Raw genomic sequence first — 16,784 nt, forward strand, 5'->3', positions numbered from 1 at the left:
TATGCGTCATGTTGTTAAACGTGAAAATTATCAATAGCACTGAGTCAGATGTTTAGGAGTATCACTAGTCAACTCAAGAACCGGAGTCAAATAATATAAAAGAAAACAGTCGTCATTTTATTAATTATTTTTTTCACTACTAGTACTTGAAGTCCTCTAAATTAACATATTATATTGATAAGAAAGTGAACGGTTGGACAGAATTTGTTGTTTATTAATTTAACATGTCAATCAAGTGCGTGGAAGTACAAGTCAAGAAGGCCGTATTTTGTTCTGTCATTGAGATATTTTCAAGGAGTAATTTCGTTCGAATTTTTTCAAAATGTGATAATTTTAGGTATGTAATTTCTCTGGAAATGGCGGATGGTGGCAATTATTCATTTTAGAGAAATTGTCTAAACGTTGATTGAGCGAAATTTTGAGTTGTGTTTTCTAAAAGTGACAGCGTGACAGTCCTCATTATTGACTACCAGTTAATAATGTCCACATTATTAACCACTTTGAACAATTGCCGAGAAAGCCTACTTTACAAGTGGAAAAAGGTTAATAATCATGTCATCAGACGCTAGTAGTGAAAAAAAATACTTACCGACCCCTTTTTAAAAACAATCGGTTCAAAATCAACAGTCTTACATTACATTTAATATTTAATTATTGTTAAAATTTGTGCTGTTGTTTCCTATAGAAAGAACGCGTTCTTCATTTAAACCTGAAGCAATAGAGATCAATGTGTTTGAAGATGTGCTTTCGTTTTTCTTAGCACATTTCAATTACAATTTTGTTCTGTAAAGAATCTTCGACATACCATTCGGCCACCGGCGAATACCTCGCTCATAAAATCATAACAGAAGTGCAAAACTAGCAAACTACATCAGACACATGCACAATTTTATGAAATTATTAATTTCAGTTTTGACAAATAAACTGGTTACAATTCGATCATTTCGATTTATTCTGCTTGTTAATTTCTTAATGCATATTTATAATTTTAATTCATTCGATCGCGCAAAAAATGATAAGCACGTCGAACGATAATTGAAACGGTGCACAATGTTTTTAATTTTCTGTATAATTTTTGGCTCCCTTGTATAAAATTATAGCAGGTAGCAATTTTGTATTTTATGGTAGGTAGATACTCTGTAGTGAATTTACGACTTTCAAGTTTTTAGTGGTTCTGCTACGTAAATCTACATCTACATTGAAAATTAAATAAAGTAGCACGATTAGTTTTTTCTTTAACTAGAAAAGGAAAATATGCTCAACATAAATTTGACGTTAACTAAAAATTGTTTAATGTACCAATTAAACTATAAAAATGTTGATTGTTAAAGATAACGCTTAAAATATGCAAAGATGATTAAAGTTAGTGATAAGGTTTTAGAAATACACAGTGCTATCAATTTTATAATTTGACGGCAGATTAAAAATAGGCGTAGACTCTGGTGGGCAAATGTGTTGAATATCTTCAGAGGCGGCGTATCCTATTCCTAAAGGGCGACTACCTACCTATAATTTAGAATCTCAAAAATGACATGACGCACAAAAAACTCAATTAAATTATGAGTTCCGCATGTACCAGTAAAAACAAAAGATCATGGGTAATAAAAACAGTTGCTGTTCGTACTCGAGTCCCCAACCGAGCCATCGTGTGATAATCCCATTTGAAGAAACACTACCCGAAGGTGAAGTGAGCATTAATAATTTACAACATATCAGCGAGCGGGAAGCGGACGATGGCGAAGCCGATCCTTCACAAGATCCTATGGCAAAAACGATTTTTATAGAAAAATCGAAAGCTTTAGAAAACGGCTTAATACGCAGAAAGAGTCAACACCAAATAGCCGACCTACGGCCACTTAAGAAAAGTAGTTCCTGTTCCACAATTTATTTAGACGATAGTACCGTCTCTCAGCCTAATTTAAAAAATACTGTAAAGTGTGTCGCCTTAGCAATTTATTATCATATAAAAAACCGGGATTCCCAACGCGAATTGGATATATTCGATGAAAAGCTGCATCCTCTAACCCGAGAAGGTGTGAGTGATGATTATGATAAACACAATCCGGAACATCGCCAGATTTATAAATTTGTAAGAACGTTGTTTAATGCTGCACAATTAACGGCGGAGTGTGCCATTATTACTTTAGTATACTTAGAAAGATTAATTACTTACGCAGAACTCGATATAGCACCATCAAATTGGAAGCGAATCGTTTTAGGTGCTATTTTGCTCGCTTCCAAAGTGTGGGATGACCAAGCCGTATGGAATGTTGATTATTGCCAAATTTTAAAAGAGATCACCGTAGAAGATATGAACGAGCTGGAAAGACAATTTTTGGAACTATTGCAATTTAACATAAACGTACCTTCCAGCGTGTATGCAAAGTATTATTTTGATTTGAGAAGTCTCGCGGAAGCTAACGACTTGGCCTTCCCCAGTGAACCGTTAAGCAAATCGAGAGCGCAGAAATTGGAAGCCATGTCTCTTGTGATGGAGGATAAAATAACGGCGGAAGCGCTGAAGAACGGTTTTAAGAAATGGTCCAGTTTAGACAATATCAATCATTTTGGAGGTTGTCCTCGACGGAGTGTCGCTATTTTGTCGTGATTGAACTTGGTATTGAAATTATATATCGTGTTTATTTTTTTATAGATCTACCAAAGTATTTCTAGTGTATTTAATTTTGTCTGAAAATGCCTCCAATTACTTTTATTGTAGAAATGGTTTTATAAATAGTTCGAGAGTATCGACCATTAATTTTGTTAGTATATCACGTTTATCTATACTGCTGGCCATGTTATTTTCTACATTTATATTAGACAAATTGAAATTTATAAGCTTCTTTTTCCAATTTGTGGATATTTTGATAACCATACAGTACCTCCTACGTGCTTTTATATTCTAGTTTGTTTCATAAAATTTCTAATGGCATGTGAAGTATAATTATAGGACAATCTGGTTAGTCTATTTTAAACTTTTATACTGTACATTGCTTGCAATAGAAGAAACTAATAAATATGTGAGTAAATTAAATCCATTACTACTTGTGGTGACATACCAATTTCATGTGTAATTATTGTCGCTTCATAAAAAGCAACAACTTCTCTGTTAAAAACTACCAACATTTGGGAACACATTTTTTTTTCATTCTAATGATATGCCTGTTAGTTAAGTTTCAGTTGTATTTCTCATTATTTTATCAAAAATAAAACCAATTAGCAAAATAACATAAATAACTATTAAGTACAAAAAAAAAATAATAAAGTTTGATTTTGCTTTTTGTCTTACTAGTTGTGGCTTAATTGATTGTGCTAATTGGATTTTTTGCCGAATTTTGGTTAAAATAAAGGAGAAAAAGACAACGGCGAAAATTAACTAATTCGTATATCATTAGATGAGAAAAAATCTTCTTTCGATTGGTGTCATTATAAACCCTGTAAGTTGAGTCTTAAGTTAACATGGGGAACAACAATCTGCAACCTTTTTTTCATGTTAATTGACTTTTTTCGTTTTGGGGTAATCACTCGGTATATATAATTTGCTGCAATCTTCTTAATAACTAACAAATGTATGTACAGCTTTTGTATGGAATGAGATGACACCTATATAAATGTAGGAAAGTACATATAACTAAGAAACATATTTGGATACTATTGCGACAATATGACATAAAAAAAACAACTTAAATCTTTGCTCCATCTTCGAAACCTCTATATCATGCATGCAGAGTTCCACCATGTCCTGTGGCCGCGGATACATATGCTTCCTGCTCTCAGCAAGGCAAGCAACAGCCGAGGGCACTCACAATAACCATCTCATTATCCTACTCTTTGGTTTCTTCCATTTTTCAGGTAATAAGTAAATTTGATCAGATTTTTAACGAAAACATTGGCAGCCTTTGCTATATTTCTTGGTAGTTTGTCAAGTTCTCAATTCTGGCTACAACCTTTCAGAAATTCTACGGCGAAAGGCAGCTGAACAGGCAAAGTATATCTTGTGTGCCTACGATGTTACTGCTGGGCGCAGACATCACGTTTTCGGTAGGAATAAAGTTAGCCCCTAGCGAAATAGAGGAGTAGAAAACTCTAAAAGTACCTATATGTAGATGTTACCTTTTTACTAATTTATTTAAAAATCTACCTACTCTAGAAACTAGTCAGCGAAGTCACAAAAATCCTGAGAGGATTACGTGATCAATGACCATGGGCTGCATCGGGCCTTAGTCTTCACATCATAATAATAATAAGACAATCCAAGTTATCTCTGGTTTCAAAATACCAATAAGTTATTTTTCGTACTTCCGAGACTAAAGTGACAACTTCACTCGCCATTATGACAAGTACTGAAGTGCCACTTTTTGTCCCGCCGGGATTAAATTTTACGAAAATCCCGGAAGGATGAAATTACTAACAAAGCAATTTCAGTAGGTTCTTCCACATTTTGTATGCGGCACTACTTCTTAAACGCATCGTACTGCTGTTCATATAGCTTTTGGATTTCAGTGGTATCAATTCTTTACCTTTTGGTTGCTTTTTATCAATAGGTTTGTTCGTTTGTCTTGCTCGATTGGTTTGGTGCAACACTGATGTGACGTCACGGTGTAAGCTGGAGTAATCAGTTTTTGATGCACTGGCATCTAACAAACGAACGCTTATTTAGGGTATAGTAAATAAATAACCAGCAAAAAACGTTTGTACTGCATCATGAGTGATAAATTTATTATTTATTATACAGGAAACTATTTTTCATTTACTTGTTGTATGACCTCTGCAATATTATCTTCCTCACTTGACGATCTACTTATAAATTGTTCAATAATATCATGAAATAAAAGTTTCATTTCCAATAATTTATTCATCGCAGATTCCCCACCTTGTTTTTTCAAAATGTTTATGGTTATGAGAACGGTCGTTTCACGTCTAATTTATGCTGCACTAAGTTGCTCGCACTAAAATGCACGAACAAAGTTTGTGCTGTTATGAACTAAAATGGGCAAATTGCACTACACAAACGAACGGAATGCATGCAGTTACAAACAGACAAACGAACGCATTTGGTACACCAGTGTTGATTAGTGCAGACAAACGAACAAACCAAATATCAAATACACGTTTGTCACCCACCACCAAAATTATGACACTAGCAATGACAGTTCCTATGGTAACTTGTTGAGCAGCGATTTTTTGAAAGAACGCGTTCTCAAACTCCATACATATTAAGTGTTTCAGTTTCGGAAGTACGAAAAATATCGTATATACCTTGCGACTGAAGTAGTGGTCTTAATCCCTCAGGTAAATTATGGCCCTCCCTTCGGTCGGGCCATAAACTTTACCTTCGGGATTAAAAGTACTACTTCAGTCCCGCGGTATATAATATACTATTAAACATGGAAAACAATAGCCAACCTGATAAAAATATGGCCTCCCTGCTTGCTTCACGCATATATATATATATATATAACTTTCGCCAGGAAAGATTGCCGGTCACAGCACACCTTGTGTCGATCTACAATCTATGTTTTTCTTAAGATGCGAGCGACTTCCGGAATAGGATCGTGCCAATGTTGAACGAAAAGTCTTTTTGTTCAACACTGACACGATACTATCCCGGAAGTTGCTCACATCTTTAGAAAAACATAGATTGTAGACCGGGATCTAGTGTTCTATGACCGGCAATCTTTCTTGGCGAGAGGTTTAAGAGAAGTATATGGATAACCGCCTATGATTGCAATGTGCAAATTGTTCGCCATAAAAGAGAGCTGCCCTATTCCTTAGTCCTCAACTCTGTATTTATGCGCGAACTCCCCAAGTAAATATTTACTTCTCTCCGCCTACTTTTAAGTAGCGCCAATTTCAAATTTCATAACCTATAACTCGAAAATAGGGTTAAAATTTTATTAAACCATTATTGTGTGCAATTACCATATGTAAACACAACCACGCACCATTCGGAAACTTCACCCAGACTTCTATTCGCTTCATGCAGGTTCATATTCACCACATTGGCCCCATTCCACCTGCCAACTCCTATCACTATTGTCTGATCCTGTGATGTCTTTAGATAAGTATGCTAGCTGGCCGAGGCCCACCCTCCCAAGACCAATCGCTGTATCGTTCTGCTTGGAAACTGTAGCATTTTCACGGAGAACTTTCGAGCATCCTCAGCGGAGTTTGTTTACGGTTACACCCTTCAACTTCGAAGGCAAACTTTGTAACGATTTAGAAACTTAATTTGCAATTGAAATAATATAGGTACCTATAGGGATTATATCTTGAATATAACATGAAATTGGATAAGTTCGCATCAGCTATAATATAAAGTGATACATTACCAATGTTCAAAGAAACACAATTAAATTAAAAGACATTTACTGATTTTAAAATAAAATTAATATTGTCGAGTTGGAAATCTTTTAGGTGTTAAGTGACCCCCATATAACTTCGTGCCCCCATCATGCTTGCGTGCATCCAAATCAATGCAGTCATAGCGGTTAAAATGACGAGAACACAACCTTGTTTTTACATCATCGAATTCCGATAGTTCACATGCTTGCAGTCACCGATTCTTGTTGCTTTTTTCACTTGGGAATCTAATAACAAGCACCTATGGCATAAATGAATTGATTGCAGATAATTGCATTGTAACTTACTTGTGCCATGAAACCGAAGAATCCACTTTCCCACAAGTACCTGCATTTCTTTATTTCTAAGTAATGAACACACTAAAATTGCCAAACATTAGGTATTCCTTTACAATTAATGTGTATCACTTACGTATACTGATTTATATAACTACGAAAGGCTTCTTTACGATTAAAATTAAACAAAAGTTCAATAACTCATAAACAAAACAAACAATTTAACCTCAATCCGTTATGTCAAACTGGAGTAAATGCTTGGTAAATAACACTACATAATAACAGGCAAGCGCATTAGCGCCTAGTTCCCAACTAATGACAGAAGTATATTTCCATCCACTAACGTTGGCGATAGGCGTGTCCACTCGTTTATCCATATACTTCTCTTTATATATATGGCTTAACGTTTGAGTTTTGACAGTGTGCAGAAATAATTTATTTCTTTAGAATTGTACAAAATTTTGCCAAATTTTATGCGATTTTAGTGCTTATTTCCAATTACTTGGTACAGAATAAAATCTAATTGTCTAACTCAATATTAACGGTGTATAATCGAGTATTAAATTCTGTGTAGGTACTTCCACTTCATTATTACCATAATTTTTTTGATATTTCCAAGGAAGAAGCAGATTATTTGTGTAATTCCAAAGGCTCTACATGTTGTGTTTATTTGTATATTTTGTTCACAGTTAAAATGTCTGCTGGTCCTTATAATTATTCTTACATATTTAAATACATAATTATCGGAGATATGGGGGTGGGAAAATCATGTCTGCTCCACCAATTTACGGAAAAGAAGTGTAAGTTTTTAATGTAAATATCCCACACATGTTAGCGAGTTCTTTGTAGTTATGTCTGATTGTCCGCACACGATTGGAGTGGAATTTGGAACTCGTATAATTGAAGTGGCGGGCCAAAAGATTAAATTACAAATATGGGATACAGCCGGACAAGAGCGTTTTAGAGCAGTTACACGTTCATATTATCGAGGTGCCGCTGGTGCTTTAATGGTATACGACATAACTCGCCGTTCCACCTACAACCATTTAAGCAGTTGGTTAACCGACACCAGAAATTTAACTAATCCCAGTACTGTTATTTTCCTTATTGGTAATAAGTGCGATTTAGAAGGACAAAGAGACGTAACTTACGAGGAAGCAAAACAGTTTGCGGACGAAAACGGACTTATGTTTGTGGAAGCCAGTGCTAAAACGTAAGTAAACTATGTCATAACTTCGTAAATATCACGTTGTGATGCAGCGGTCAGAATGTTGAAGAGGCTTTCCTGGAGACTGCACGTAAGATCTATCAAAGTATTCAAGACGGTCGACTGGATCTAAACGCAGCAGAATCGGGTGTACAACATAAACCTTCCCAACCTGGACGTAATACATTATCAAATGACCAACAGTTTAACAAAGACAATTGCGCTTGCTAGTTAATTTTAAATAGTCATATACGAATCTCTGAAGCTTTTCAGAATATCTTAATGTAGAGAGACATTCCATCCTCTGCAGTAGGATATTTTATAAATGGGGTTATACATTTTTTTCGCACTTGGGAAGGGGGAAAACCGAGCAAGTGGTTCGTTATCGATTAGTTATTTTAGAAAATATTTTTAATACGTTTCCATTGTTGTTTTTAAATGTTAGGTATTTGATTCTTATAAATTGGCAATTTCACATTTTTACGCATACAGAATTTTTTAATTTTTGATTCTGTAATGTAGATGTAAGGTTCGAACGATACATTTGTTATCAAAGATATATCATATTTGTATTATAGGTATGCCATTAATGAAAAAAATTTATTTTAAACTAAGATACTTACTCGGCCTGTTCTGTGTATTTTATTTCAGGAAATTGTTAATTCACCTAATTTGTCTAGACTACTCTATGATTTAAAAAGCAGAATTTATCCACCGCTTATAGATATCAATTACTAAAGGCAACACTATTTAGATAAGTTTTTATGTGATGTATTTATGAATAAAATATTCTATAAAAAGTAAAAATAGTAGATAAGTTAACTGCATTTTGTATTATTATAACTGTATAAATTCATCAATTAATATATTGATTATGTTAATCTTGTTTATTTGAAGGTGTAAGAAATTACAACCATATCATACTTGCAGTATAAAATTAAAAGATCTTTCAGGAAAATATTGGCCTAGGTATTAAAAATGCAGAAAGATTTTTAAGGTTTGTTGTTCATAATTTATTTTATTTTCAATGTGGAAGCAAAGAATAATTATTAGTTACTCTTTGGTGGAAGTATACAATTGTTTCCAAGTTTGGTCTCCCTATTATTCCACTCCTATTTCAAAACTCGTAAGGGTGCAGCACAAATTTCTTCGTTTTTTCAGGTTTAGGTTACGTCTGAATTCATTTGCATACCATTCTTACCTCTCCCTTCTTAAGGTATTAAGCATTAATACTTTGCTTGCTCGGCGTCAGTTTCTCGATTTTGTCTTTTTATAAACCTTTAAACGGTTGTATTGACTCGTCATATTTGGTGGAATTAATAACATTTAATGTTCCTGGAAGAATTCTTAGGTTTAGTCAATCTTTTAGCATAAAACTGTATAAAACGTTATATTTACAACATTCCCCGATTATAAGAATGATACGTTTCGCAAACTCCTATCCGCAAATTGAAATAATAGGTTAGTTTATCTGAACTTAAACATAATCCTAAGTTGTTACTAAATGATGTCGACAAATCATACTATACCAATGTTAATTTAGTTAGTATGTAGGTATTACTGCTCACTGTATTTATTTTTAATCTCCTTTTTCCAGTAATTTAAGCTTAATTACCTTTTGTATATGTGAATTGTACACAAAACCTTAATTTTTTGGGGCCTCTCCCGTAAGACTTAATAAATAATAAAATAATAATAATAATAAAATTATAATGCTTATTTTGGTGTAGTAGCATTGAATAAGGAATCATTTCCTTAGTCAATGGAGTACTTACTCTGAACTCTAACAGGCAGAGTACATACTCAGACGATAAGCAATACTACAATGGCCAATAATACTTATGAAGAGATTGTTGAAATTCAAAGAATAATATAGAATAGCGTTTACTACTGCCACTGTGACGAAAAAAAAACACATTAACAGAAGGCAAAAAAATAAGAAAGAATTATAATTGCTATATACATATTCTTAAAATGAAAGTTCTCAAATTCTGATATGTACCTAACTATAAAATGCTCGTTCCAACAAAAAAAGTTTAATTTTAGTTTCTTATTTCTAATGGTAACAAATTAAAATTAATGTGTGGATTTTGTTTCCCCGCCCAGTACCTATTATCGTAATAACTAATAGATCGAGGTTAAGCAGTTGGAAAGGGTTCAGATACATATCATATCATATCATTTTTATTTGTAAATAACAATTGTATACACAACAAATTTACACGTCAACAAACAAACATAGAAATGTATAATTTAAACACATATTGGTGGGGTACTTCATCTATCTATTTAAATATTCTTTTTCATTATAAAAAACTCCTAATGACAAAAACTCTTTAACTTTTCTTTTAAATTGTGGTTTTGTCAAGTTTTTGAAGGCACTAGGCAACAAGTTATAATATAAAGCGCTCTTATACTCAGGCGACTTCTTAAAAAAAGAATGTCGTGGCTTACTTAGCCGGAGATTATCTTTGTGTCTAGTATCGTAAGTGTGCACATCTTTATTGAGCAAATAGGTATTCTTGTGCATATGTATGTGAGTCACACAGTGGAGTACATATATGGAAAACAAGGTGAGAATTCGATGGCTGCGGAAAACGCCTCGGCACGAATGGTTGTATTTAATATTGAAAATTAATCGGAGTAGTCTTTTTTGCAACACAAACACTCTGTCACAGTAAATGCTGGCTGTTTTCAATTAATTGGTGTCGTCGGGAAGATCTTGTCAACGCGCACAACTCCTGCGTGGCGGAATTTTGTTTTTTTTCCTAGGGGCGAAATAAACCACCTTTTGCGCGGCGCGCTTCGAGGGGTAGTCGACTTTGGGCGCCCAAAAGTTTCTTACAGCGCGAATCGCGGTCTCTCTTTCTCGTGTCACTAATAGAAGGTCGAGCTATGTGAAGTAATCAAAAGTTGAATACGATTTTATGCCGGGATTTTAGCGAAATCTACCAAAATGTGAATTACGAATGAACGGGACGTCGGAACTGTGTGTCGACAAAGGGAATGTGGTAACCCCCGACGAGATCTTACTGATGGTGGAGTCGAAACTTCAAACGCGAATTGCGAGTGCACGGTAAGTGAGAAAATGGTACCGACAAAGTGAACGTGGTAGCTTTCGGCAAGATCTTATTGATGGTGGAGTCAATATTGGCTAATAAAACACTGATCTGCCACACAAAGATGCGCTGAAGTCCCTTCGATCTCACACGAGGACTTTGATCATTTTTTTAGGTAATTCCAAGGCATACTTGATTTATTGTAAAATGAACCTTTTTATTTTGTCGATTTCTACGGTTTTGAAAAACGGAAAATAATAACTAAAAGTATGAGCAGATGCAGTATTTTTTTCTCTAAAAGAAACATATTTAGACTTTTGCTCTAAAATAATTAGGGGAGCTAGTAATTGACTATAAAGAAATTACCATTGAAATCCCTATGCTGCGTTGCGCTAGGCACCACCCGGTATGCTATGAATGTAGAGATTCCTGGGAAATACTTTTTGCTAAGAAATCTATTGTAAATCCGGTTTCTATTTTCCGCGAATATATTAAAAATTGTTTATGATTATCCTTGAGTTGATTAATTCCTTAAATTTATTGTGAAATCTTAGGGTGCGTGTTAGAGGGTATACCTATACTTGCAAATTATTAATTAGTATAACGAATTTTATTATAGGTTTTGGAAGGTTTCTCGCATCATGTCGATGATGAGATAATCATAATATACTTAGTTATAATGTTACCTAAACCTTGAAATCGAAATGCAATTATTTTGCAAGGTGAGCACCGTTAGATGAGAGCAAGGTCGTATGTGATGATTCCATTTGAATTATTAGAATGTACTTAATGGATAATTCTTTATTCTCTTAGGGGAGCTCCTGATTTAAAAACGTTTAGGTACATAATGGTCATTAGATCTAAGGTACCTACATATGTTTACATGGAGGAATGATGAATGATGATGACAAGTAAATATATACAGTTTCAAATAAAAACAATAGTCCATTAACGATTTGGCTCACACAAACTCTTATACAAACAAATTTCCAGCTATATATTAATTACTAAATCTGTTCTAATAAAAATGCATTCATTGTACTTCAAGAAATGTTGTAATAATCCAATTAGGTAGGTAGAGGTAGCTAAGTATAGTTGATTCGGAAGGAATCAAGGTCTATACATCTACATCGTGATTACGTAAAATTCGTACGCCAGAGAACTGTGTATGAAGAAATAAAGATTTAGTATTTTGTTTACATATACCTACCTATTCGCTTACCTACCTACTGTTCTTTTTAGGACTTAAATTATCATATATTTTGATTGGCATTGCCAAAATTAGACTTACTATGCAACAGTGTAATAAAATTTCGAAAAACACTACTAGGTATAGGTACATACTTTTATGTTAATAAAACGACCCTATGCAAAAATTTGCTTTTTAAAACGTGCAATAAAGACAATTTGGGCAACATCCACTGCTCACAATTCATATATTATTATTTGTTGAAATTTAGGACGTTACACAAAATTTAATTGTACTGAAAGTATTATAAAATTAACTAGCTGTATAGGCGGTATAGAGGTCATCTGCAATCTGCATTATATTTTAAAGGAAAATTCCAAATAAACTTCTGGATTTGCCTACAACTAAATTTTGGGTAGATTTGGCACCTTAAATCCCAAAAGGCGCGGTTGTTTCCAGAGATTAATAAAATTATAGTATGATATATTGTCAAAAAACCTCCCTATACCTTTTCCATAGTTGTTAAATAATGTCTCCCGCGACGAACCCAAAAACACGTGAAAGAAGATTTTGCAAAATTTTAACAAATTAAATTCAGTTCGGAAGAACCGAGTTGTCTTTTTTATTGCTTTCAAATATCAATGTCAATGTACCATAATTTACATTTGATTAATTTGACCCCAATGCAAATTTAGCGTTAGGTACGGAAGATGGTATTACCTCGAACAATTCCATTATACCATTAACATTTAAAAAAAATTAATAATATTAAACTTTGGGGTGACGTAAATTATGAGCGGCGGGACAAACATTAATATTAACGTGGCGTTTATAATTGACATTGACTTCAAACTAGGTACCTACTGGCGAAAGTGTAACCGATGATGGCACTGATGGAGATTTTGCAATTTTTCCTAGTAGGTGGAGACTTGAAAACACGTTTTATGAACATATTTTTCGAAAGAACCTTGAACCCTACGTCCGGGATGATTTAGGCATTATAAGTAGGTACCTACTTATTAAGATTATTAAGATCCTGGTACAAACTCCTATGTTATTCAGTTAATTAACCATCCTTATAGGTTATTCATGTTAGACGTCCCCTTATTTGTAAGGGGTTCTCAATTCACATTCAAATCGCCCTAATTAAACTCCAAACGTTAAATAATTGAGCTTCTTTACACATTGTTCTTTACACGGTGCATATTATATGCAATGCCATCATCGAATGAGGTCAAGGTTGCATCGTAATGAATTTGTTAGTTAGGACTTATTTAAACGAATTTTATACAAGATCAAACGAAAATGAATAAAATAAATAATTCATAGTCTCAACCGGGGAGCACAGAACTTCCCACCAATTTACACTAAAGACTCTTACGCTATAAATACAACTCTCACTCTTTATAAGAAGATTTAGTGATAGGTGCGAGTTTGTATAAATATAAACAAGGTAAGTGCTTTTTATGGGGGGCGGGGGTGAAGCGACTTGGGGTTAGTGCGAAGTTAGTTGTAAAAATAACCTTTGCATTTGTATAAATTCTTCTTTATTTGCGCAAGAAGAAGAACGTGAAGTTCAGTGGGTCAAAGAAAAAGGTTGCTCGATTTCACTTTTGATACTAAAAACAAAATTGTGTTTACAGATGAAGACTTGTTACATATTTCTGTTTACTCTGGTCGCTGTTCCATCCTTTGGGCAATTAAGATCAAATCGACCCGGAAGATTTTTAACTTTGCCAGTACCGGAAAAATGCTCCAGCCGTAAGTACCATTTTTTAGAGCGATCGATAAGAAAGTAGAAAGCTCGTTAGCTGAAATTAGGCGTAAATTGAGAGATGTAGGTATTTGCAAGTTAATATAATCATTATAATTATGAATATACTTACCTAATTAATGTAGGTATTTGATGGTAAAACGTAAAAGTTCTTTTACGCTTTCATTCGTAGTCAAACACCCACGCGTTTTTCTGACAGTTATGATAGGCGTTTATAGAAGAAAAAGTTGTTCAATTCAATAGATAGGTACTGTTTTCTTTCACAATTGTAAGAAAGCTTCATTTATTGTAATCGTCAAAACTCAAAATATAACTTCATAAATCAAAAATTGTATAATATCGCATCCATATATTGGACACCTTTTTAAATCTTTTTTACTGTATGTTTATACAAATGTTAAATCAAATTTTGTGTATTAATATAATTCGTATTATATTATGGTAATAGGTATGACTTAACCGTTTGCACTGATTAATTTAAACGGAGCTTATAGTTTAAAATCCATGGAAACCATTGTGGCAATATAATCGTTGACGATTTTAACGTACGCTTCAGCTAACCTATCATTCTAGCTCAAATTTATCGGTAGGTACCTACACTGTGAAAAAATTACCTGTGTACCTGTTAATGAAATTGTAAAACGAGTAGATTATTATGGTCCATATAAAGCACAATTCGCAGTCTCTAAGACTCTGTTACAATTTATCTATAAATTTTTTTTCAAATGATATATGAAATCCCAAAATTGCGACCGTAATATACTTTTTAGAAGAATGAATGTAGGTACCTAATGCTTAATGGAATCTTAAATGCGTGGTTAACAAAAATGTGGTGAGAATATAAATCACGCACAGTCACCTAAAATTAAATTACAAATTTATCATCCCTCCTATTGTCCAAAACGGGTGGTGCGAATGGCGTTTTATAGTAAATCTAATACAGAAATCTAACTAAAAATTTACATAGGTAAAGGTACCTATTCTTTCCGCTTCTCCTAAAAACAACAAACAGGAATTGCACTTTATGTACTGTGCAAAACAACCCACTATCTAATTACCTATAGGTATATATACATACCTATCTATTACTTAATCTAAAGTGTATAGGATATTGCAAACGACCTGGCTTGTATATAATGGGTGACCCTAATATGAATCTGCAAGCTATACAATGTGTAAGCTATAAGTAATACTCAGAAAACGACATAAATTTTGAACTTTAGTACATATGACTGCAATTTACTTTGTACATCGTAATGATTTCGTTACCATCAATGCATTAGGAAACTTTCATTGCGCTCGTGAAGAACGTATCTGGTCATAAATGATATGAGTATAACATGGGAATTAACCATCATCGCGGTGCCGTGTACCTACCATTTATTATTTACCTAAAGCAATAATTTCAGTATATAATATCGTTTCATTTGACGCATCGGTAATAACAAAAATGTAGGTACCTACTTATAAGTTATACCCTAAATGGGATTTCACAACGCCGAGTACAGGTAACCTACAATTTCTTCATTTGAAAGTATTTAAAGATTCAAATTGTTCTCACGTTTTGTTTATTTACTAAAGCGCATTATTACGACAGTGGATATAGGTACAACGAATGTGTCCTTGTTACTGTTACATAACATAGGTAGGTAACTCAATCAGAAGCTAACCATCTAACTATTCATACATGATACTTGAATGGGTACCTTCCATTAATATTGATGTTGTTGAAATAGGTATCAATCCGAGTTTTTGCCAAAGGTATGCATCCGTTAAAGCAGATGCTCCATTCTACACCACCTAGATTAATTATATAAAATTTCCGGCGTCATTAAAAGAGAAATTGGCATACCTATCTACCTGTCTAAAGCTTTAAAAATCAATAGAAAGTGATTTTAACAATAAAATTCGAGGACGCCGCATTTTGTTGAATAACATTTACATAAGCGCATTTCTGTTTAGGACCAAAAGAATTTGCATTCCGTGGACACAACTACTTTTACAGTGGACATGTCCCAGGTTTATCCAATAGAAGGGTCGATTGGTTGGACGGTAGAAACATTTGTCGCGAGTATTGCATGGATCTGGTCTCTATAGAATCACAAGAAGAAAACAACATGATCTTCAGATTAATCCAATCAAGTAAGTTACCCGCACTTTAAATGTAGTGGCGAAAGAGGTAAATGTCAGTAGTTTGAGAACGCTGGTATTCGTCTCGATAATTGCAATGTGTGCAATCTTTTTTGATAGATGATGTACCATACATATGGACTTCGGGAAGGCTTTGCGATTTCAAAGGATGTGAAAATCGCGCCGATTTAGAGCCCAAAAGTCTCTACGGCTGGTTTTGGTCAGCAAATCGAGCCAAAATTTCACCGACCAATCAAGTACCAAGCGGATGGGGTTACAATCCCTGGTCACAAACGGGTCACAAGAAACAACGTCAGCCAGATAACGCAGAATTCGATATTAACGGCACAACTGAATCGTGTCTGTCGGTATTAAACAACGTATATAACGACGGTATTGCGTGGCACGACGTCGCCTGTTACCACGAAAAGCCGTTTGTATGCGAAGATTCTGAAGAATTACTAAACTATGTTGCGTCGACGAATCCTGGGATACGCCTTTAGTGTTTTCGGGTTTCATTTCCTTTTTCATTTCATTTTTGTTTCCTTCGATATGTACCTTCTTACCTATTACGTATTTTATTACATATTTATTACATACTTTCTTGATATTTGTATTACACGTAGCTAAATAAATAATTCGCATAATTTCGTAGCGATAAACCGAATAGATAGGTAGGTATTCGAGCAAATATTGAAGTTGAAGGTAGAATTGTAAATTAAATAAATTATTGATTAAAAATTTAAAAAACACATTTCGCCATCAAAGATTTCAACACGGCATCAAA

General features: G+C 34.0%; 3 protein-coding genes across 4 annotated transcripts; all 3 read left to right on the forward strand.

Annotated features, from left to right (window-relative positions):
* The first annotated feature begins 1,157 nt into the window (after window positions 1–1,157).
* LOC116171322 (cyclin-Y) lies at window positions 1,158–3,017 on the forward strand. The gene has a single exon (XM_031488095.1). The coding sequence runs from the start codon at window positions 1,595–1,597 to the stop codon at window positions 2,606–2,608; it is 1,014 nt and encodes a 337-aa protein (XP_031343955.1). The 5' UTR covers window positions 1,158–1,594; the 3' UTR covers window positions 2,609–3,017.
* A 4,011-nt stretch (window positions 3,018–7,028) lies between these two features.
* On the forward strand, window positions 7,029–8,727 carry LOC116171844 (ras-related protein Rab-14). Of its 2 annotated transcripts, none has more exons than XM_031488853.1 (4): window positions 7,029–7,276; window positions 7,328–7,438; window positions 7,488–7,851; window positions 7,899–8,727. In XM_031488853.1, exons 2-4 carry the CDS (start codon window positions 7,333–7,335, stop codon window positions 8,074–8,076), a joined length of 648 nt encoding a protein of 215 aa, XP_031344713.1. In that variant the 5' UTR covers window positions 7,029–7,276; window positions 7,328–7,332; the 3' UTR covers window positions 8,077–8,727. The 2 variants fall into 2 exon arrangements, with proteins under 2 accessions (XP_031344713.1, XP_031344712.1); XM_031488852.1 differs by having other exon boundaries at window positions 7,030–7,208.
* Window positions 8,728–13,425: 4,698 nt separating this feature from the next.
* On the forward strand, window positions 13,426–16,644 carry LOC116171487. Its single transcript, XM_031488355.1, has 4 exons — window positions 13,426–13,546; window positions 13,737–13,854; window positions 15,830–16,009; window positions 16,118–16,644. The coding sequence occupies exons 2-4, from the start codon at window positions 13,737–13,739 to the stop codon at window positions 16,498–16,500; spliced, it is 681 nt and encodes a 226-aa protein (XP_031344215.1). The 5' UTR covers window positions 13,426–13,546; the 3' UTR covers window positions 16,501–16,644.
* Window positions 16,645–16,784: the final 140 nt, after the last annotated feature.

Source organism: Photinus pyralis, unplaced genomic scaffold (genome assembly GCF_008802855.1).
Source record: "Photinus pyralis isolate 1611_PpyrPB1 unplaced genomic scaffold, Ppyr1.3 Ppyr1.4_LG5, whole genome shotgun sequence".
Classification (NCBI taxonomy): domain Eukaryota; kingdom Metazoa; phylum Arthropoda; class Insecta; order Coleoptera; family Lampyridae; genus Photinus; species Photinus pyralis.